The sequence below is a fragment of the Zootoca vivipara genome, chromosome 1 (assembly GCF_963506605.1).
Source record: "Zootoca vivipara chromosome 1, rZooViv1.1, whole genome shotgun sequence".
In the NCBI taxonomy this organism is placed as follows: Eukaryota; Metazoa; Chordata; class Lepidosauria; order Squamata; family Lacertidae; genus Zootoca; species Zootoca vivipara.
The window spans coordinates 29,884,455-29,908,699 of record NC_083276.1 but is presented as its reverse complement, the minus strand read 5'-3'; the positions used below and the strand labels follow the sequence as shown (position 1 = coordinate 29,908,699).

General features: G+C 43.2%; 1 protein-coding gene across 3 annotated transcripts in view; it reads left to right on the top strand.

The window, feature by feature from the left end:
- FLVCR2 (FLVCR choline and putative heme transporter 2) overlaps positions 1-24,245 on the top strand; it is a 228,292-nt gene that overhangs the window by 4,885 nt on the left and 199,162 nt on the right. For all 3 annotated transcript variants that reach the window (XR_009557326.1, XM_035108211.2, XM_035108203.2), the window contains exons 2-5: positions 13,438-13,579; positions 14,737-14,877; positions 20,127-20,194; positions 20,916-21,019. Coding sequence is in view for 2 of the 3 variants with exons in the window: in XM_035108211.2 (XP_034964102.2) it covers positions 13,438-13,579; positions 14,737-14,877; positions 20,127-20,194; positions 20,916-21,019 (455 nt within the window). In the remaining variant the exon portion in view is untranslated. The remainder of the gene's footprint in view (positions 1-13,437; positions 13,580-14,736; positions 14,878-20,126; positions 20,195-20,915; positions 21,020-24,245) is intronic.

The window sequence follows — 24,245 nt, the reverse complement described above, 5'->3', positions numbered from 1 at the left end:
GTTAAACCATCTGTTGTTAAGATAGTGAGGACCACAAGGCAGTTTATACTAAAAAACACAAAAATTGCATAACATAATAACAAACAAAAGCAGTATGAAAGCCCATGTTTCTGTCAGAATAGGTAGAGGCAGGTAGGTTTTTAATGTTTGATATTTTACTGTTGTTTTATAATTTGTTGGAAGTGATGGTGAAGATTGCTGTACACATTTGAAAGGAGACAAGTGTGCTTCCAGTCAGGTGGGCAACAAAACAAACAAACAAACAAACAAACAAAGCTACTTTATAATCGCTTGTATTTGGAACATTTTCTTTGCAATGAATGGCCACCATAGGGGATGTATTAGTACTCCTGCAAACTTGATGGATCCTCTTACATGAAAATCTCTCTTTATTTTCCTACCAAGCTTGCTGCTCTCCAGTTGTTTGACCTAGACAGAATATTATTGATAGCATCTCCTGTGCTCAATCATTTTATTTTCTAAAATCAGGATATTACGGAGCTGAACAAGAGCAAATAAAATAAGTTTCCCTCCAGCTTCTGTATAAGAATGCTCTGTGTTCAGGTTCTCCCCCTTCACAGGTGTGGATTGCTGAAGGCAAAAGGGAAGTGCCTGATGCTGATATTGCACAATAAGAAGATGCCTTGGCTTTCAGGCAGTATTCCTGAGTTCTGCATATGCAGAAGATATATGCGTAATAATGGCTGTGATCATTAAAAGTCAGTGTCGTTGGAAGCAAATGTTTCCATATGAAGGTGATGGTGAAGATCGCTGTACACATTTGAAAGGAGATAAGTGTGCTTGTCTCACCGGACTGAAATTGCATGTCCTTAAGAATGATCTCTCACAACAAGTACCATTGATGCATTTTAAATGGCTCTTCATAGCAGAGACACTTAACTTTGTAAAACTGTTTGAGCTGTTAGAGACCTAAGCAGCTGAACAGTTCCTCTGTCAGAGTTGTCTTGAAATGCACACATGCAGAGAGAGAGAGAGGGAGGGAGGGAGGGAGAGGGAAACAAACAAACAAACAGGTCAAATAGAACTCAAAGATAGAACCTTTCTATGGGATTTGAGCAGGGGTCGGCAAACTAAGGCCCGCAGGCCAGATCAGGCCCAATTGCCTTCTAGATCTGGCCCATGGGCGGTCCAGGAATCCCTGCGTGGCTCGCCAGTACGCATGTTCTTTCCCTCTCCCTCCCTCCCTCTCCCTCACACTGCGGCGCTTTTCTCCTCGGGGACAGAGCAGTCTTGTCCCATGCTGGGCGCCATCTACGGCGGGAGTGAAGGGGGCATGTGATGCCAGCTGTTGCTGCATTTTCCTCCTCCTCCTCCCACCTCTTATCTCCCATTTTGCTCAATTCACTACATTATAATTGCAAAGCCCTGCAGCGTACTGTAGTGTTGGCACCAAGTGCACCAGAACCAGTCACCCTCCCTCCCCCAAATCCACTTCTGCTGATACTGAACTTGTAGAACATACAGTAAGTAAAGCCTGAAAGGAAGTGATCTTCTTTGCCAACAAGTAGTGACTGAAAGTGCTGGAGGAGATTCTTGAGAGTCCCATGGACTGCAAGAAGATCAAACCTATCCATTCTTAAGGAAATCAGCCCTGAGTGCTCCCTGGAAGGACAGATCGTGAAGCTGAGGCTCCAATACTTTGGCCACCTCATGAGAAGAGAAGACTCCCTGGAAAAGACCCTGATGTTGGGAAAGATTGAGGGCACAAGGAGAAGGGGACGACAGAGGATGAGATGGTTGCACAGTGTTCTCGAAGCTACGAACATGAGTTTGACCAAACTGCGGGAGGCAGTGGAAGATAGGAGTTCCTGGTGTGCTATGGTCCATGGGGTCACAAAGAGTCGGACACGACTAAACGACTAAACAACAACAAAGTTACTGAAAGAGAAGGAATCAGTGGATTGCCTTTCTATCTTTCACAATTTTCCCTGGTTCAGGTAGCCCAAGATACGCAAGATAACATCTAATTACCAACATTTATTCTAAAGGCTTGTCAGCTAGCATGTTTGCCCCATTCTAAATAATCCCCACTTGTGCTTTTTTCATTGTTTAAGTTATCACACGATTTCTTGGAACGCACCACACACGATGTTGCAAGAGGGATCTATGAGACTCCTTTTGCTTCCCTGCTCTCCAGCTAAGTATCTTGACCTTAAACCCAGAATGCAAACACTGAGATAGGGAGACAATGTGTTTGGGTTGCCATTGGGGACGTGGTATGTTAGACACATCTTTCAGACTTTGCTTTTGTTTCAAGGACAAAAGTCTGGATAGTATCTCTTATGAAATGTTTGATGCGATATCACAGAGTACTGTTCCTTGAGCTGTTCATAATGTTTTTAGTAGCCCTCTGCCTTTCAGCTACGCTGTCATTTTGTTTAGAATAATAATTTGTCTGGTACTGTAGTTTTTTCAAAGAGAAAGTTTGCTGTGACCTAACATGTTTGACTTATGTTTGGTGGCTATCCAAAGAGGGCTTTGGTGCCACATTAAACTAGATGTAATTTCTGCAAATGAAGCCATAAATGGTAATGGTGTTCGGCAGAGACTGCCTTTAAGTTCTTGCATATTATATTATATTATTTTATATGTTATTGAACTGATAAAATATACACGGGCTGGAAGGGTGGCCCTGGACATTTTGCCACTGTAGGCGAAATGTCCCGCCACCTGACATACACACCCCAATCCAGGCCCCCTCCCTACCCCCAGTGTTGTGCCCACACTGTTGCCGGCCTCACCACCACAATTGCACCCTTGTCTGCAGCTGCACCCTCACTGCCTGTACGATGCAGCGGCAGTGGTGAAGGTGCACCAATAGCAGTGAGGGCAAGGACGTTGTAGCAGCAGCATGGGCAGTGGGCTGGCAGTGGCACAATGGCAAAGCACAGGTTGGATCTACTGCCTGAGGCAAATTGCTTCACCTCCTCGCCGGCTTTGAGGGTTACCGTATATGCTGAGCCAAAGAAAAGTGCATTGGATAATTGCAATATGCTTTTCAGAACATTCACACATACATTTGTAGTGTCCTTATATTATGTCCCTCACATATTGTGACTATAAATTCCTGCTAGCCAGCTAGATTAACTCATCCTAAACGGCCTCGGTCCAGTATACCTGAAGGAGCGTCTCCACCTCCATCGCACTGCCCGGACACTGAGGTCCAGTGCCGAGGGCCTTCTGGCGGGTCCCTCGCTGCGAGAAGCCAAGTTACAGGGAACCAGGCAGAGGCCTTCTCAGTAGTGGCACCCGCCCTGTGGAACGCCCTCCCACCAGATATCAAAAAGAAAAATAACTACCAGACTTTTAGAGGACATCTGAAGGCAACCCTGTTTAGGGAGGCTTTTAATGTTTAATCGATTATTTTATTTTATTTTTCTGTTGGAAGCCGCCCAGAGTGGCTGGGGAAACCCAGCCAGATGGGTGGGGTATAAATAATAAAATAATTATTATTATTATTATTATTATTATTATTATTATTATTATTATTATTATTATTATTATTACCTTGCTGCTTTAACTTTGCCCTGAATGTGAGCCCAGGAGGGGCAAAAGTCTGCATATGAAAGACAAGTTTTATTTGAGTATTGAACTGAACTAGGATGTGCATTTGATTCTGGCAATGGAGGGAGACTGAAATGAGCTGGGCAAGGGTTTGGCAATGGAATTTTCCCAGGAAATACCAGAAAACATTTCAAAGAGAAATATATAATATAAATAAATGAAGGTGGCCAAGGAACAGTAATGCCTAATCTTTGCATAGTGTTCAAAGTGCTTCATGAGCACTATCGAGTTGCGAATGTTACAACAATCCTGCAAGGCAAGTCAGTTTTATAGTCAAATATTCTATTTCCAGAGTGCAAGGTGGCCACATCAGCACCCATGTGTGAGAGGAAAGTATCTACAGTATAGGCTTGTGGGACCCCTGAAATGCACAAAAATACAACAGATCTTAGTATTGGCATCCTCTTAGCATCAGTGGTACATTTCTTGATGTGCAATATACAGTACTTTTCCGTGTATAAGACTAGGTTTCTTAATTTAAAAACTAAGTTCAAAATTGTGGGTCATCTTATACACGAATACAATTTCCCCCCATTTTCTCAATTTGGAGTCCCCCAAAATAGGGGGTGTCTTATACATGGGGGCGTCTTATGCACAGGAAAATACGGTACATTCTAGCTGAGTTTCTCTTGTTGTGGATTTTAACAACTCCAAAGCATCCTGGAGAGCTTTGATCTTCTTTGCTTTCCCTTCTTACTCTTGCCGTGGTGGGTGTTAGAATCTGGATTCTTAGGTGAGAGCAAAAAGGAGATTTTATAGGACAACAAGGCCAACTAGGGCTCATTATAATATTCATTTGCCAAAGATGCCCGCTGTAGCATAAATGGAAGGTGAAGGGATTCATTTTTATGCTTTATTGCCTGTGAATGAGATGAAGATGAGATGGGAGGGGAAGATTGTTAGGAAGATAAGATGGGGAGGCAGAAACAAAAGCAGGGTGTTGGTCTGGATCTCCCACAAACCCTTAACCAAGAGGTGGCAAAGCTTTAATGTGAGGGGGGCAGGGGAGGCCATAGTGGTTTGTGGGACAAACCCCAATGCAACCATATGGCTGAATGAAGTGGAATGTTCTAATTACAGGAGGCACTCCAGATTTGCCATTGACCATTGAATTGCTTCTAAAGTCCAGGGGAGAAAGTGGAGTGTGTGTTTTATTCCAGCAGAGGTGTGGCTCCTGAAGAAATGACTGGGTTTGTAAAACTAGATGCCAGCCTGAGGGGGAATGAAGCAACACTGAGACACAAATAGACTGCATACCACTTTCTCTAGCACATCTGTTGGCGCTTAGCTTGGGCCTGACTGCAGTGCACTTATTTTTGGGATTGGTTGCATTTATGGCAATGACACATCCAATCCCCAGAACCCACATGTACCAGGGACTTCCTCTCCTCTGCTCAAGGCTGCTGTCCATACATATGGCTGACAGTGGGATTTGTGGAACAAGCACCGTTCTGGTAAGGCTTCATCACATAGCTGCAGGCATTACCATTTTGTATGAGTTTTACATGGCTGAAATATCTCCCTGGTGAGGAGGAAATAGAGTGTAGCCATGTGTCGTCTGCCCCTGTGGGTCTAGTAGTAGCCAGCAAAACAGGTGTGATTATTTATTTTACTATATCTTAATGCTGCTTTTCAGAAACGTCTTTGTTTCCCAAAGAAGTTCACATTAAAAAGAGAGGGAGGGAGGGGCATTGCTACCAGGCTTACAAAGACACAGCAGGGAAGGGGAGAGGATGGGAAAAGTAGAGGAAGGAAATAAGGTCTTTAAGGCCAGAACAAAGTGGTGAAGAATAAGCAGGCATTTCTCTCTAGTTGAGTTAAGGCCATTTTCTTTTTATTTATTTGCTTGTTGATATTTCCTTATTGAATAGTCTTTTGGGGGCTCTTGTTCCTTGGTTGATGTAAAGCAAGGTCCCAGTGCAGCTGGCATTTGGAATGGAGCATCCTTTCTGCTTGCAAGGGGATAGCAGGTGTTCTGCAACTGCTCCTTCTCTGACTGATGGATGGGACCCTCTTGGTCTCCCCTTGGCCATGACGCTGTTCCTGGGAGGCAGGAGGAGGAGCTTCACAGCATCTTCCCATGCTGCCTTCAGCTGACCCCGGGCAACTAATTTAAAAAAAAATGTTACTGCTATCCTTTGTTGGGGGTTTGATTCTCAAGTTCACTTTGGCAGGTTTCTGTGTCTTAGCAAATTGTGGAGAACTTTTGAAATTCAGGTGACTGGTATTGCTAAATGTGTTTGTTTGATATTCCAACTACATTGCTCTGTTCCTACCTTGCTCTGGAGTGTCCCTTTGATCTGAGTGGTGCTTACTCACGTATGGTTTCCCCACACTTGGAAACCTGTTTGGTTCCTGAGTCTCTCCTCCTAGACAGTAGCCATTAGAAATCAGACCCTGAGGCTGTACTTTTAGGTCCACTTACCGGTGAGTGAGCTTCATTGAACTCGGTGGGAATTTTCCATTTAAACATGGGTAAGATTGCACTGTTAAGGAAAAAGAGACTGTAGGATAAACATTAAGCCAGTTTGACTTAAAGGCCGCAGGTTGGACCTGCAACAATCCCTCCCTGCAACATGCTCCTTGTCCCAGTCAACCAGTTCCTTGTCCCAGTCAACCAGCCTTCTTCTCTTCCAGGTCTCTCCATTCCCTTCTTCCTCCCTTTTGGCTTTCCACCCTCCCCAACAGTGAGTCAGCACTTAATGTCCAGTGAACATGCTCAGCCCTCATTGGGATGCTTTTGAGTCCCATCTCTTTAGTCCCCACCCCCCTTTGTTTGTATTTGTGCAAACTTTGGTGCTTCCCCAAGTCGGCTAATATTTCCTTTTTAGTATGTGGTTGGTGCAATTTTGATGACAGAAGTGATGGCACACTTGCTTGAGTGCTGGAAATAAAGGAAGATGCTGCTCAGTGACTTGAACCTCCCAGATGAGTTGTGACCAGGTCAGAAGTCCTTTTTGAAAGTGCCATGTCATTGGCTATTTGGTCGCAAGACGTGTTCGCATTTCCAGCTGTGCTTTCTTATGTGTTGATACAGGAGTTATACCTGCCTTTCTTTTGTTACTCTGCAGATTTTTTTAGCTGATGACCATGCTCCCTGTGGTATTCTGCTTCCCCCCTGAATAGCTCCATGTTTATGCATTTCTGCATGTGGTTATTTCAGATGTTCAGTCCATAAAGGCTTACTACAAACTCTGCCAAAGCTGTTTTTTTCTTTCTTTTTTAAGGAAGTTCAGATTGCTTTTCTAAATGGAGTCCTTTGTGCTATATTAGAAAACAATATACATTATTTGTGTGTGGTGAGGTTGAGTAAGTCTACCGTATTTGTGTTTTGTGCAAACCAGCCTGGAAAGGAGGGTGGAGGATTGTGGTACTTGGAGGGTGTCCACGTATTGTGGACCCTGAGGGTGTCCATCAGTGGGTTTGCTTGTACCACTGGTCATATACTTCCTCCACTAAGGCAGTTCTTACATGGGAAAGGATCACGTGCCCACTTCCATGTTTATTCGAGGAAATGCATCCACTTAAACACACGAGCACTGTATTTTTGGTTGGGGTTGCCCTCTATCTATACTGTGGTCCACTGGAAATCACTCCCAACACCCCAACTCCAATGCCTATACAGTCATACCTCGGGTTAAGTACGCTTCAGGTTGAGTACTTTCAAGTTAAGTACTCCGCGGACCCGCCTGGAACGGATTAATCCACTTTCCATTACTTTCAATGGGAAAGTTCGCTTCAGGTTAAGTACACTTCAGGTTAAGTATGGACTTCCGGAACCAATTAAGTACTTAACCTGAGGTACCACTGTAATTAAATAAAGGGGGGGGGAGGATCACAGATATCTTACACTGGGTGTCTGGGGGAATAAACCAAATGAAAGTATAATATGTCTTTGTGTTTGAGTAGAGCTGAAGCATGACTGGAGAAAATGGGCCAAAGTGCAGTGGGGTGTCAAGTAAGGCTATATGCACCACTTGAAAAGAGAGGTGATGTCTCTTGCCTTTGCATTCATTTCCTTCCAAAAATCCTGAAAGGCCTGGCAGAGCTCACTAATTCTTTTTCTCACTGACAGACATTTCAGGCTCATTTTAATTGTAGACAAAAAGTTTTCTGGAATATCCTTCTGGGTTGCCAGGCTGTGTGAGTCTTTGGCTACTTTGAGGAAATAATGCTTAAACGTTTTCATTTTGCTTTTGCATTTAATAAAGGAATAAGTGAAAAAGTAAGGTTGACTTTAATGTATCCTCCACATGCAGCTGCTGGGTGACCTTGGGCTAGTCACACTTCTTTGAAGTCTCTCAGCCCCACTCACCTCACAGAGTGTTTGTTGTGGGGGAGGAAGGGAAAGGAGAATGTTAGCCGCTTTGAGACTCCTTCGGGTAGTGATGAAGCGGGATATCAAATCCAAACTCTTATTTAATATAGTGCTTCTATCTGCTTTTCTTACTCTTTGTTTAACAATGTTCACAAAACATTGGGTAGTAGTCAACTGACTTTTACTTAGAGTTGACCTGTTGAAATTAATGGAGCTCTGGTCAGACCTCACCTGGAGTACTGTGTCCAGTTCTGGGCACCACAGTTCAAGAAGGATACTGACAAGCTGGAACATGTCCAGAAGAGGGCAACCAAAATGGTCAAAGGCCTGGAAATGATGCCTATGAGGAACGGCTTAGGGAGCTGGGCATGTTTAGCCTGGAGAAGAGAAGGTTAAGGGGTGATATGATAGCCATGTTCAAATATATAAAAGGATGCCATATAGAGGAGGGAGAAAGGTTGTTTTCTGCTGCTCCAGAGAAGCAGACATGGGGCAATGGATTCAAACTACAAGAAAGAAGATTCCACCTAAACATTAGGAAGAACTTCCTGACAGTAAGAGCTGTTTGGCAGTGGAATTTGCTGCCAAGGAGTGTGGTGGAGTCTCCTTCTTTGGAGGTCTTTAAGCAGAGGCTTGACAGCCATCTGTCAGGAATGCTTTGATGGTGTTTCCTGCTTGGCAGGGGGTTGGACTGGATTGCCCTTGTGGTCTCTTCCAACTCTATGATTCTATGTTAACATTGTTAATTAATTTCAATGGATGCACTCTGAGTAATGCTATGTTGAATGCCACCTGCTGTATCCAAATTAAAAGTTGTTCTTAGAGCCTGTTGTAGTTTTCCTGCCAACTATATTGGAAACTGTCTCTGAACCACATGCAAAGTGGAGGATTGCCCATCATGATAGTGAAGAAATCTGACCAAATTTATTTTATCCTAATTGTGTAACCACCAGCTGAACATGTAAAAACGGAAGAAATGACAAGAAGAATATTAAATTTCAGGTTTGCTCTGATCTGCTATTGCAAGGTTTACCTCGCCTGGGCCAGTTCACTCCAGCAGAGATCTCTTCGTGGGCTGGATTGTGTGCGCGCATGAGTGCGTGTGCCCGCGATTTCCAGCGTCTGCATCTCTGCAGAAGCAATTTCCGGCATCCGACGCTGCAGAAGCAAGTCCCCGCTCCGTGCTGCACCAGTTTATCACAGCGCACAGGGACTCACCGAGCGGGTGGCTTGGTTCAGGGGCGGCTCGCGGACCTGTTAAATGACCCCTGTGGGATGCTTGTGGCCCATGGGCCTTAGGTTGCCTACCCCTGTACTATTGCATGCTGGATACCTAGACTGTGGGAGGAAGTACCGGTAGCTGGCATCAGTTTTAGGATTTGCTATAGTTGTAGATCAGGGATGGGGGACCTCCAGATATTCCATGGACTCCAACTCCCAGCCAGTGTGGCCCGTGGCCTTATTTCCCTTTCAAGTAAAGACTCAGATCTGTATGCTTTCCTCACAGCTATACAGAAATTAAGCTGGTTGTCTTCTTTTGGGGACCTTGGGAATTAGTGGGGCCTGGTTTCTGGGAGATCACTTGAACAGAGTGACCTGAATAGAAGCGGCAACTTTTAGTCGTGGTCTAAAACATGGCACAATAGTTTATGATGCCACTGAGTCATCAAATAGTCTACTCTATCCTTGGGCAAGGCACTTACCTTTGAGTTTGTTTGTTTCCAATCCACAAAGTGGGTGCACTTACCTATTTCAGGATGAACGTGATAAGCACTTTGAAGTGTTCTCACACTGAAAGTGCTAGGGGCAAAATTCTTGGAAATCTCTTCTTAATTGTCCCATGCATTGAAGTGGGATATGTTGTGCATTATTACATTGTAGCATGATGTCCAACTCCCAAGGGACTGCAATCCAGTATAAAAAAACTGGCAGTGATCTACCCATTGTCATTGGAGGGAAGGGCCAAAGTTGTGGAGCTATTTTTAGGGGGAGGCCAAAGTTGTGGAGCTATTTTTAGGGGCCAGCATTACATTACATTACATTACATTACAAGTAGTAGCACCCGCTCTATGGAAAGCCCTCCCACCAGATGTCAAAGAGAAAAACAACTACCAGACTTTTAGGAGACATCTGAAGCTTTAGGGAAGCTTTTAATGTTTAATAGATTATTGTATTTTAATGTTTTGTTGGAAGCCGCCCCGAGTGGCTAGGGAAACCCAGCCAGATGGGTGGGGTATACATAAATTATTATTATTATTATTATTATTATTATTATTATTATTATTATTATTTGGTGATCACTTTCTTTCATCCTGCGATCTACCTGATAGACATCCCTGCTTTCAGTTGTGGCTCTGTCATTCACGTCAATGACCTGAGTTTCAGGAATCTCTGCCCACATGTGTCTCACCATGATAGTAGTCAGCTCCAGAGCAGCCCAGGTGTGGAATGATAAGAGGGACTTTCAGGGCGAATGAAGATCTCCAGCAAACATTGCGGGAGTTAATGATTTGTAGGTTTAGATGGTATTATTGGTTTCACAATTGAAAACAAGTTAATATATTGAAAGGTCAAACATGACACAGTCCATAATTTGAATTTCTCCACCATAACATGAGGAACTATTTAGTTCTCACAATTTATTTTGTAACGCATTTGTCATATATGTTTGTAATAACAATTATTTATTCCAGTTTTCCTAAGTCCTGCTCCTGTAATACCAACAAAACAGAAACAATGTCTTCTGGATCTGTGTTTAAACTGCAGTCCGTGGAGTTGGTAGTGACAGAGCAGGGCACATTAACCTAAATATGCAAGTCAAGTCTTCCATGTAGAAAAGCAAAGCTTTGATTCCACCTTCATACAAGATAAGCGAGACACAGCCATGCAGTCTGAACAGCAGTCACAAATGCTCAGAGTCTGGCCTGAGAGCCCACCATACCCTGTAAAAGAGAGAATACGTTTTTCCAGTTCGCTTAGTCTATTTAGAGTAGACTTCTTGTGAAGGAATGCCGAGTTAGACAAAAAGGTGGGACCTGCCACAAAATACTACAATGTCTTTTTTATCTCACAATAGGAATGTTTATAAGAAGAGAAGAGTCTGCTAAATTAGGTCAATGGCCCATCTAGGCCACAATCCTGTTCTCATAGTGGTAAACCAAATGTTTTGGGGAAATGCAAAAGCAGCACTTGAATGCCACAGCACTGCCTACTTGCGATTCCCAGCAACTGTCCAGCCAACCTGCTACAACCTCCCCCAGCAGACCAGCCACCCCCACACCAAATTCCCAGTTTCTATTTCTCAACATGAGTGTGCTTAGTCCTTATTGGACAGGCTCCCCCTCACACCTAAGTTGGCCGATACCTCTCTTTGGTTTCTCAGTACCCCGTTTTTGTTTTTTTAAAATCTTTATTAAATTTTACACAAATTATCCAGATACCGTAAAATATAAGCAGATAATATAGAAATAATATAATTTTTTTAAACCAAACCAAACACACCTATTATTAACAATATACAACTTTAAAAAACCTACCAATAAGTATCTAAATCATAACCTCAATCGGGTAGATGATATATCCATATATTGTCAAATAAGATAGTTTCTTTTATATTCACATACAGTCATACCTTGGTTTAAGTATGCCTCGGTTTGAGTATTTTCAGTTTAAGTACTCCGCGGACCTGTCTGAAATGGATTAATCCACTTTCCATTACTTTCAGTGGGAAAGTTCGCTTCAGGTTAAGTACACTTCAGGACAGGTTAAGTACGGACTCTCAGAACCAATTACACTCATACTTCGTGTTAAGTACGCTTCAGGTTGAGTACTCCGCGGACCCATCTGGAACGGATTAATCCACTTTCCGTTACGTTCAATGGGAAAGTTTGCTTCAGGTTAAGTACACTTCAGGTTAAGTACAGACTTCTGGAAACAACTGTGTTTGTAAACCAAGGTACCACTGTATATTCTTCTTTAGGTCGACTTCCACTTGTCCTCGTCCCGGGTTACATAGTTCATATACAGTAATACTGCTTTCCTTTACAATCTTTCTAGGGATCTCAACAGAATATTAAAAATAAATCCAAGTTTTAATTTGGGGGCACTGCTTCTTCACATAATCTCCGAATTTCCCCCAGTTTTGTTTGAATTTCTGATTACTGCCCCCTCTAATCAAATTTCTCAGTACCCCGTTTTAGCTCAGTTTCTGTTGGCACTCACTACCTGAGTTTGCTCTTAAAGGGCTGTGATGTATTAACTAAGCCCATTCTCCCTGTGTCACAGCTGGGAGAACTGACATGCTGGGATGTCACAGCATGTACAATATTAGGTTCATCGGTATTTTTTAGCTACAGAGTTGATATGAAGTACCTATTCTTATCAACTCGTATGAATATCTTTAAAAAGGATACTTAGTTTAGGATTTCCTCTCTGAAAAGGCTTTGTATTTTAAAATTTAGGAAACAATTTAACCCTGCTGTGTATTTAGGGCGGCGATGTAATTATATATAAGGCTGAGGCACAAAGTGCCTTACAAGGCTCGGAGCAAGAAGATTGCATCCTCGTGCAATGAGCCCTGGTTGAAAGTCCTTTGCTGTGTAAAATTGTGAGAGTTCACAGGAGGCAGCCTAAAAAACTTCCTGACAATGGGGAGGTCATCTGGGCTTAAACCTCACAACCTTTAGAAAACACTTTAATACATTTTTATTCTTTTAAGCCTTTTAAGAAAAGCCTATTCTTTTATGCTTTTAAGCCTTGCTTAAGATGTCAAAAAGTTTTTGCTTATGTATCTTACTCATGTTGATGTTCTATAATTTTATTATTGTTATGGTTGTTATGGTCCTCTGTACACTGTTTGGGGTTTTGCTCAGCTGAATAGGTATATTCACACACAAATTGGTACGAACTGATGTCAATTTGAGAGGAGGCAGTTAACATAAGGGGAACCCTCCTGGATTCAGCCAAAGGCTCATCTAGGCCAGCATCCTGTTTTCATAGTGGCTAACCAAATGACTATGTGAAGTCTGTTAGGATATGAGTGCAATAGCATTCTTCCCACTTGCGATTCCTAACCATTTGTAGTTGAAGACCCACTGCTTCAGTCCTAAGGACTGTATTTTACTAGTGCCTGGCTTCAAATGAATGTTGGGTGGGGTTAATACATTTAGTCTTAAGACTGTCTGGCCAAGTGTATCCAAATGCTTGGATATTTGTGCATACTTCGCCAGCTTAAACTGTGGAATTTGGCTTTAGCTGGTGAAGCTAGCATAAGCAGAAATGATAGCTGTAGAGTTCTGAGCCTTTATAGGATTTGTTTGAAGGGACCTCAAGGGTCCTCTAGTGCAACCCAATGCATAATGTTGTTCCTGTCAGGATAAGTGGTGGTCCTGAAGTGATCACTTCTTATGGCTTTTGGTAAAATATGAGATGAAGTAGATTTAAAACAACCTCCTCCATAGACCATAGATAAGTTTACTGGACTAGATAAGTGTGAGAGATGACAAACGCCATCTGATGATGCTTTCTGTGTTTAGCTTGGCATTGCAGTGGGTTTCCTCCTGCCTCCAGTTCTGGTTCCCGATGTGGAAGAGAAGGAGAAGCTGGCCTATCATATTAGCATCATGTTTTTTATGACTGCGGCTGTGGCAACAGCACTCTTCATCTTAGTAGCTTTTGGTAAGTAGATTGAAGTGGGATACAGTTTAAGGCTGATTTATAAATCAGGTTTGGACACTGTGTGAACTCCGGAAATCACGAACTTCTCTTTTTGACAGCTGCTTCCTGTAAATATGTACTGTCTGGAAATAGTAAATCCATAAGACAAACCTCTAGGTGAGAATGATGACTAAAGTTGGCACCAGATAGGTTTACTCTTTTCTGAAATCTGCTTCTCCTCTGCTAATCAGCTAATCACCAGGGCTTGCAAAGTGCCATACACATGTCATGCAAGCGGTGGTGATCAGTTGATTGCCGAAGCTTCCATGGCTTCCTCGCCATACAATTATCTGATCGCTCACAAGGGCAAAAGCAGATCATGTGACATCAGGTGATTGACAGGCAGAGACCCATCTGTCAAAATTGGCCCATGGGATGAGGGAAGCAGGTTCCCAGCCCCTGCTCTGCAAGGTTCTTTGCCAATGCCCCTATGTTTGTTCTGCAGTCAAAAATAATTATTACTCAGGGACTTCACGATGTTGAATTACAACAAGAAGATGACTTACTCCCGGAGAATAACAGATGTCTAAAATCATGGCCTAACTTTGCAGCTGCCCCTTACTTATCTAACATCACTAACGAAGCCTATAGATGGGCCTTTTCTAGAGCCTGTTTTGAGGCAATGCCCTCAGCTGTGCTGTACAGCAAATTTATGCGGGTACCAATTCATGAGCGCCTGTGCCCTTGCATGTCCAATAAGGTAGAATCTGTCACTCACATCCTTTTATTCTGTGAATTTTATAGTGAAGAACGAGCTCGACTTATTTTACCCCTTTTATCAAAATTTATACCCTTAAAATATTATTTGGAATTCTCCTCCGAAATCTTACTAAAATTCCTTCTGGAAGATTCCTCAAGTCCAGTATCATATGATGTGGCCAAATTCTGCACTTTAGCTATTAAGAAACGTAAATCTCTTCTATTGAATAATACACTGCAAATTCCTTTTGTGTAACTGTTCTGCTTCTGGTGATGTTATTGCTGATTTTTTGTTTGGAATTATGGTACTTTGTATTGCTGGCTCTTGCTGTAATAAAACTGAACTGAACTGAACTGTTCTGCAGTCGGGCACAGCGTCCAATCCATTCCTAACTTCTGGTTCTGTGTTCTTTCCATAGTGTTCAAGGAAAAGCCTCCGCATCCTCCGAGCCGGGCCCAAGCCTTGATCCACACAGCATCACCTGAGGAATATTCCTACCTGCAATCTATTGTCCGTCTGTTTCGCAATGTCAACTTTGTGCTTCTAATAGTCAGTTATGGTAAGGTTCCTTTCCTGCTCATAAGGAGCAGCCAACATGGCAGTTTCTCCGTCATTCATTCGTTTTCTTTAATTCTTAGGCTGCCTTTGTACCATACAGTACTCAAGGCAGCAAGCTTAAGTATAAAACAGCAACTCGTTTTGTAATAAGCCATCCTTTAAAAAACGACAACACAGAAAACATTCCAAATCGAGTTAAAGATAAAATTAAAATTAATTCTGCTTTTAGAAAGACACATACCAAAGCATCTAATTTCATTTAAGACAGTCTGCAACTAATATTTGTGTGAGGAAATAGCACAGTCAGGACCACATCCCATGATCAGTTGTGATTTGTGTCCCCCTTTCTGTTAGCCCCACCTATGTAAAAGGTTGTAACTTTTTACTAAGAAGAAAGCTTCCTTATAGTTTGTCTTCACAGAAGACTCTTGCTGCTGTCAGCACCATCATCAAAAAGCGCTCGTCTAATTTCTTCATGTGTCAGTATTGAAGGCACAACGGACATTTCTCTTCCACTTCACTTTATGCCACTACAGTGGTGCCTCGCTAGACGAATTTAATTCATTCCACGGGTCTTTTCTTATAACGAAAAATTTGTCTAGTGAAACCCATTGGAATGCATTGAATTTTTTTTTGAATTTTTTTTTGCCCATAGGAACGCATTAATTGAGTTTCAATGCATTCCTATGGGAAACCGCGATTCGCTAGATGAATTTTTCATAAAATGAATTTGTCTAGCAAGGCAACCTCTGCTCGAAAAATCCTTTCGTTAAGCGGAAATTTCGTTAAGCAGGGCATTCGTTAAGCGAGGTACCACTGTACTTTAAATGCTACTCCATAAGAAACAGTTTGCTAACTTTGATTAATAATAATAATAATAACAACAACTCTTGGCACGTGCAGTTTCATATTTTTAACTCAATCAATCCGTTGAATATGAAGGTAGAAACTGGAAACTCTATTTGCCAACACAGTACAGAGGGATAGCTTTAAACACAAGTATTTTTCTTCCTAATTTTGCAAACACACACACACCAGAAAACCTTTAACAAACCAGCAACTTAGAGGAAATAAAAAGGAAGGGAAAGTTTTTGAACCGTTCCACCCATTCCTTCCCCACAAACTACTTCTAACCCTTCCCATTGGAGTTCCAGCCCCATCTTCTGCAACATTTGACGGACTGTTGACTGTGTAGAAGCAGCGAAGAAAAACACAACAACTGGCTGTAGAGAAGTCAACAGTGCTCAGTGCTGCTCTTGAAAGACAGCCTTCACTCCACACACCCCCCACAAAAAAACCTGGAGACCCAGCTATGGCCCATGACCCATGAGTTAGCTACCCCTGATTTAGGAGGTTTTGTGCTTATTTAAGTGTGCTTGGACAATTCTCCCACTTTTGTACATGGTAAAGAAAAGGGGGGGGGGGAGAGAAAACGTGTTGCTTAGGAAGCCTTCCAGCGTGCCTGGGGTTTTTCTTCACTTGTGCTTTTCTGCTTTAGGGCAAAACTGGAAGCTGGCTCTAGTGTGCTATTTCAAGCACCCTTGCTTTATGTCGCAACTGTGCACAGTTGCACTGAATTGGCACATTTGGAACATGAAGAAACCTCCTTTGAGGAAGCATCTATAAACAGGGAGGAGTTGTAAAGTTCTGTGGAAATGTGTGGGTGGGGTTGAACTGAAGAGTCCTGCTTGCAGAAGCCCTAAGCAAAGACTTTCACTTGCACAGTGGGCCTGCCCCTCCCTCCTCCTGCACACACACCTTGCCCCAAAATTGACTCAGGAGTTGGGTGGGAGTACCCCCGGGGACAGCATGTGGAAGGCAAAGAAGGGGAATTATTCTGTCTGACATGCTGAAATGCTTACCCAGACAGAATCAAAGGCTCATAATTCCTCCCAGTGTCTTCGGCTCAACAGAAGTCTCAGTTATAGGCCCTAGCACAGCAAGAGTAATTTGATGGCTGTGTTCAGTTCTCTCTCCACAGTAACAGAAAAGATTTGATATGTCTCCTGTTCTCTATGGGTTCTCTCTAGCTCTAGACAACAACCACCTTGTTTGTTTATTTGAGGGATCAGGGTATGCAGTGTTGTAAAGACAGCCCTCTCATTGCTCTGAGAGCTCTGGCTCCAGTTCTGCTATGTAGCCAAAGGAATGATTGGGTGGTTTGGCTTCCTGGCTGAAAGAGATGGAGCAATTTTTGGGGTGTCTTTTTTCCCTTCCTCCTGTGCACAGTGCAGAAGATGTCCTGAGCGGGAATACAGTTTGCAGAGTGTTCCTGCTTCTCCCTAATCCGTTCAGATCCAGTATTGCACAGTCTTTTGCATTCAGGCATCTTGCTGCTCTGAGCATCACAATTAGTTGCTAGAGACAGTCCTACTATTGTTCTGCATTTGAATTCTTTTGAGGAAATAAAGACGCAAGACTTTCAGACAGAAAGTCTTCTCTCTCTTTTTTGTCCCTGTCATTCAGTGGAACGGAATTCAGAAGAAAGAGGCAGGGATCACTTACGGATTAAAGTAATGCCAAAAGAAGGATGGAAATGGATCTTCCTGAGAGCATTTCTCACATTTAGGCCATTTAGTTATGAATAGTATTAAATTTGTTAGTTGCTTTATCTTGCCCAGGACAGCCCAAAGTAACTTATAACCAGTTATTATGTGTTATGATTTGTGTATTCAATTTATATCCTGCCCTTCCTCCCAGAGTATCCCAGGGTTTTTCAAGTCTATAGTTTTGAAAACTATTCCTTTTAACCTCTTTCCCAGCCTCCTTTCACAGATAAGCAGGTTGAAAACATCCAAAACAACCAAATATTTCATATGTCTTAGACTATATGGAGGCAAGGTGTCACTTATCTCTCTCCCTCCAGATAATCATTCCACAGCTGCACTGCTATAGCTTCTTGTTGTTGTTTAGTCGTTTAGTCATGCCCGACTCTTCGTGACCACATGGACCAGAGCACGCCAGGCACTCCTGTCTTCCACTGCCTCCCACAGTTTGGTCAGACTCATGTTGGTAGCTTCAAGAACACTGTCCAACCATCTCATCCTCTGTTGTCCCCTTCTCCTTGTGCCCTCCATCTTTCCCAGCATCAGGGTCTTTTCCAGGGAGTCTTCTCTTCTCATGAGGTGGCCAAAGTATTGGAGCACTCAGGGCTGATTTCCTTAAGAATTGATAGGTTTGATTTTCTTGCAGTCCATGGGAATCTCCTCCAGCACCTATGGCTGCTGCTATGGCTACATTGGACTTAAATGTTGCTAGGTGTGTGTGGGGATTGTGGGGGTGAATCTTGCTTTGGATTAAACTGACAGGGAGCAGGTAGGTGTAGCAGTAGCATGCCTGGAACAGGGATAGCTAACTCTCAGTTCAGGGGCTTCATCTGGCCTCTACAAGCAATTTTTTCCACCCTTTCCCAAGACTCTGCCAATGGTTCAAACTCTAATAAGGTTCAAACAAACAAACAAACAAACAAACAAACAAACAAACAAACAAACAGCACTAGGGGAGAAAGGGAGATGACAGAACTTTCTCTAATGAGCAGTTAGGTAGGCATTCATTTTCTCATACAAATTAATAGGACATTCCTTTTGGCTTCCAAATTTATCATGAAGCTTTTCACTGAAGTCACGCATTGGTTTGGGGGTATTTTGTTTTCTGTTTTTACAGCAATGACAGCTTAACAAATAGGGCTCTGCATGCTTCCCTATAAAGTCACACTAAAATCTTGTGATGCTATGGTCTTGTGACAAGAGAAAGGATGTGGTTTTATTTGAACAAATGACATGAAATGAATTCCAGAGTCCTGATTTCTACCAGTCCCCCCCACCATCCACCCCGCCAAGACTGTGTCATTGGCCTTAAGCGTACCCTTCAATTCATCCCATTTCTCTGTCAAAACAGTGTAGCACAAAGGACAAGGTGTGCTGCTGCCTACGTTCAGGGTCAGGTGGTCCCCTGGAATGTGTCCTGTCAGCATCTTGCCTGCCTTATCACTTCCTTAGTGGTTGGCTTGTTGATTGTTTGAAGAGTGTGCCAGAGTGATTGCAATCGACCTTCCTCCTGAAGAAGACAAGAGTATTCAAAGTTCACCGTCATGTCTCTCGGCTGGGAGTTATTGACTTCCTTCTATGTGGTTTATCGCCCTGTTGTAAATAACAGGCTTTCCATTCTGCATCCGGTATGGCAATGTTAAATATTCTGCAGTGTGTCATTTCTGCCACAGCTCTGCTGGCAGAATTTGGATTCATTGTAAGTGTGGTCAAACTAACAGTCCATCCTACTGAGATGGTGATGATGGTGATGATTGATATTACCGTCCACACTGAGCAGAAGCGCAGTGAACTGTCACTGATCTCTTGGACGTGATCATACAAAAGCAGAAAGAAAAAATGTATGAGGATCGATAGCGATGAAAGGTTTAGAAATCACTGCTGTGTCTGCGGCAATTAATTCTACTGTGGGCAGAGGCCAATGATGAATCTGTGCGTTTGTGCATTTCGTTATTGTTCTGACAAGTCCCCTTTAGGAATCCAAACTGCTGCATTGTGCTTTGGGGATGCTGAAACAGTGTTTCTCTTTGCTCATTTGTCTCCTTCCCGTTAAACAGGGGAACTGAAACGCAGCGACAGGCTGCGCTAGAGATATTGGTGGAGCTGTGAAGAAACACCACACTGTTTTAGAAGTATGAATGGTGACAGCAGCAGTGGCTGGGCTTGTGTGGAGAGCTGGGCTGCAATAAAAGTGTACATCAGAGGCTGTGCCCAGTTATTCAGGTGGTCTCCTCTAGAAAATTGTGAAAGAGGAATTGCGAACTGCATCCCTCTCACCTGTGCTCTGGGTTTTTCACTATCTCTTCCCCCGCTCCAGCTCCTACCTGGTTAATGAGACAGCAGCTTTGATGTGACTGAATGATGCTTGTTCCAAAGTAACGTCGTCTTCTAGTCATTGTCCCGTCTGTGCGCCTGCATTTCAGTATTTCTTAAATCCCCCCCGTCCCAATAAATAAACTCAAGTGTACAATTGCAGGAAGAGGAAGGGGTGTTGTGTGTGTTCAGGAAATACCTGAAGATTAGTATCATGACTGTGGAGACAACAAAGCTGCTCTATGTGTGTTCATCCAGACTTTAACAAGGGTTCAAACCCCGATTTAGCTTTGACCTCACTGGATTTTGTGATTGAGACCTGGCTGTGCTGCTGTGTGTGTCGTAATCAAGGGCACGCTATGAATTTGCTGTCTTGTTATCTACCTTCCAGGCTTAAACACAGGCTGCTTCTATGCTCTCTCGACCCTACTCACCCGCATGGTGCTCAGCCACTATAAGGTAAGTGACGTTCTGTTCAGCTGTCATGGCACTGGCTTGCCCTTCAGGACACTGGCTCTTGCTGCATAATAGATGTCTGTGATCCTCTCTTGTGGGGGAGCCTTAAAATGAAGAACGAAGACAAGAGTCTGAGAACATGAGGCTGAAAATAATTTCTCAGCCTCTTAATTCCATGTATGTGAGCAATCAGTCGTTTTCTGATGCTCAACGGGAAAAGGAAGAGAGGCATTCGAAAAATCAAGGCAGATTTCATGCATGCGTATTCCAAGCAGAATGTCATTTTAAGCCTTGTGTGTGGGAAAAACGCTCCTGATTTTGTGTACGCATGTGGATCAGGAATATAATACCACCTCCCAACAGTGTCTTCAAAGCCTTGTAGTGCTGATAATGCCTCCAGATTCTCCCTAGTCAATGCCCACTTTTGCCGCTGGCCTCTTTAATCATTGGCATGCGGCCCTTGGGAAATTGTGCATGTGAGTATGTGGCCCTCAGGCTGGAGCAGGTTCTCATTCCATTGCCTGAAGGAAGATTCTCACCTAGTGAGCCTCACTGCTGGAGTGGAGCCCTGAACAGGGTCTCTCTGGTCCTAGCCTAACCCCTGGGTCCTGCGTACCACATCGGTTTTCAGTGCTCTTGGTTCCACCCCGAGGTCTCCTGATGTCCCTCCAGCTGTTTGCATTCTTGAAAGCAAACTGCTCTGCGGATTTGTGTGTTTCTGCAGGATGAGCAGCTGAACGCTGGTCGAATTGGCCTCACCATTGTAGTGGCTGGCATGGTTGGAGCTTTGATCACTGGCATCTGGTTGGACAGAACCAAAACCTACAAGTAAGTCCTTTATACCACCCCTATTCAGCGGGTAAGTATAGGGGGAAACTCTGCAGGAGCTGCTTCCTGCTTTGGAAGAGCTTTGGAGCTATTTGGCTGAAATCCTTGGCACACGCGCCTGCGACGTCTACTGTTTGCGGTGTGCGGCTGTGCTTGTCCTAGCTAAATGAACTGTGCATCGGAGAGACTAGCAGAAAACATAGCATTTTGTTTATTTTATTTTTTTAAAGGTTGGTAGGAGGAAGAGGCGGGGATCACAGTTTGGGGTAAAGGCTTGCCAAGAGGGCCAAGAGCATTTTCATATATTGTAGAAAGGCTGGTTTAAATGTGTAGCATCCCTAAGGTATTGCATTGATTTACTTCCTAAGATATGTCTGTAGCTTTTTGAATGTGTTTCTAGGGAAAGAGAGGTGGGTAGCTAGAGTAAAGGGGAATTGAGATGCACCACAATATTCCTCTTAGGTCCAGACTAGATGCTCTCTTGGCAGATGTGTGCTGACACAAGAAACGATTGCTGGGCAGGAGGTAGGGATGCTTATCTCCCCGGCCACTGATTCTCCCCTGCAAATGTATTTAGTTATATAAAAATGTGTTTCCTGCTTTTCTGGGGCCTTCATACCACTCAAGGCAGCTCACAGCAATTAAAGCCAACTATGAAAAACAACCTCATGACCACTAATACAGGATAATGAAAACTGAAGCAATACAAGTTTTTATCTGATAAAACAAATGCCTTACCTCAGCAGGAAGATTTTCTTTGATAAGGCAATGAAAGGGAGTGAGAGTGCCCACAAACAAAGTATTGTGAGGAAAACCAAGAGCAAAGACAGATCTCAAAGCATCTTTCAGGATGCAGGAGAGGTAAATAATGGACTGGAATTGAAAAGTTGAGTGGTGAAGAGCTAGGAGGTGGGAATTTTGCAGAAGGCTGCGGGTTGTCAGGGTGTCTTCTGTTTTGCAAAGCTAGAGCTATGGAAAGTTTGGGACCTAGGAACAAAAACTTTTAATTTTCTGCCACTGTGGTGTGTTCAAACAGTCCTTAAATATCTGGGTCTCATAAATTTCTTAAGTATTTCTAAAGGTATTTTTTTTATATAAAAAAATTACCCATCGTGCAGCACAGAGGTTGTCACTGTCCCTCTAGCTGCACATGCTATAATTCAGTGACCCTGTATAAGGAGACTTCCTATATCTTCACAAGTGTTGTGACACTAGTGGTGTGACTCAATCCAGGCCTGCTCAAGGCATGTGGCCTTGCTGATTCGTACCTCCCAGAAGGCAGCTGTGCCACTACATGGAAATCTCCGCCAAAGGGCTTTCTGTCTTAAACAGCAGCAGCCAACGGGCTAGTTTTTAGCACTGCTTAACATCATGCTTTCTATAGAGGCTCTATACTGTACATAGTTAAGCTGGGATGACAGAAGGAACAAGTGAAGAAGATAAGTGTGTGGAGGAGGAAGGAGGCATTATTACCTTGGCAAATATTAGACTTTCAGGGGAAGGATAAAGCCCTCCCTCTGCAGATACCTCCCTCACCCCAACTTTGGTGCAATGAGGTGAACACTTGGTTTATGCTTCCCTCCGTATCAATCAATCAATCAATTTATTGTATATAGCCAAAGGCCTTCACAATGAACAACAAAGGGATTCCTCTAAAATCACACAACCTAACCAGTAACATCTACAGCATAAAAGTCTGCAGCATGAAAACCAACAGCGTAAAGTATGATCCATTAACATACCTAGACTGGAGCTTCTTAGCTGCCAAAGCAAATACGGCTTCCAGGTGTGTAATTTGTAGATATTTATTGGCTAAGGGTTCAACTATCACTTCCTGGGGGGGATCAGCCTGCTTCCCGCAGTAACATGTAAAACTACCCTGAAACAGAGGTGAGTAAAATGAACTTTTTTGGGTGAATTTAGCTGCTAGGAGTGACGTGTTTCTGCTCATCTGATTTAACAAGGATCCTGCAAAGCCTCTTGCGGTTTTTACCACTTATGGATAAGAATTAATCCATGCACACACAAGCACAAATGCTATAAATCTCCTAAAGTACAGGAAGAGGTTTTTTAAATTATTATTATCATTTGAGAAGGAAGCTTTTGAGAAGTTGCATGTTTTAGCTTGACAGGGGGGATTTAAGGCAACTGTTGCTGATCTGCCCTTTTTATAACCGCGAAAGGTACCCACCCCTCCTGCCAAGCCATTCTCTGGAATGCAGGGTACTTACAGAGAGTGCTTTTTCAGAGTGAAGCAAGATAGATACAATTTTACTGTATCCTGGTTATCCCTGATATAACAGCGTGGCAGCTTCTTGTCGTTCTGTGCATGTTTGCTCTGAAAATAGCAGGCTGCCCTCCCATTAAACGTTAAGGATATATCTATGACCCAACGCAGAACGGTAATCGCTGAACTTATATATACCTCCTACCACTGTAAACGGTAACTCTGTACTTCAACAGCCCTGCTGAGTTATTGCTCTTCCACAGTTGGCTAGAAGCAAATTGTGGCTGCCCTTAATCTCACTCCCTTTAATAGCAAACTCAACTGCAGGAGTGCCTGGCGTGCTATGGTCCATGGGGTCACGAAGAGTCAGACACGACTAAACAACAACAACTGCAGAGTGCTAACTAGGTTTGGATGACTCAGTCTCAGCCTCTCTTGTCCTCTTCCCATATTAAAGTACATCTCTCCCTGTTCCCTAGCAGATTTTTTAAAGGCAAAATCCAGGGAGATCCTAAAAATCTGTGTGTAAAATGTCTCTCACCATCCGTGCTCCACCCAAGGAATACTTAGCAAGCGCACTGAAGCCCTGTTCTCGCTCCTGTTCTTACTTTAATACTGTAAAGTAGCTAGGATCAGCTTCAAAGCTCTGCCATATATATATATATATATATATATATATATATATATATATATATATGTAGGCATTGCGTGCGCAGAGGTCACAGCCTTTCTCCGTAACCGCTGAACTGTAATGTAACAAATTTGGCCACAACGTTCCATGCCCATCAGTGAGGGATCTGGCATAATTCCCCCCCCCCAAAAGCAAACCTTTCATACCTAAAATAATGATTAAACACACAAAAAAGTGGCGCCCAAATTAGACGTCACCAGCAGAAGCTCTGAAGACTCCAGCAGCATCCAATAGAAAGGCAGATCGCCCACTGCTGCCTCGAAAGCCGTGCCACCAGATGACATCACAAAATTCCACAGCAACCAACT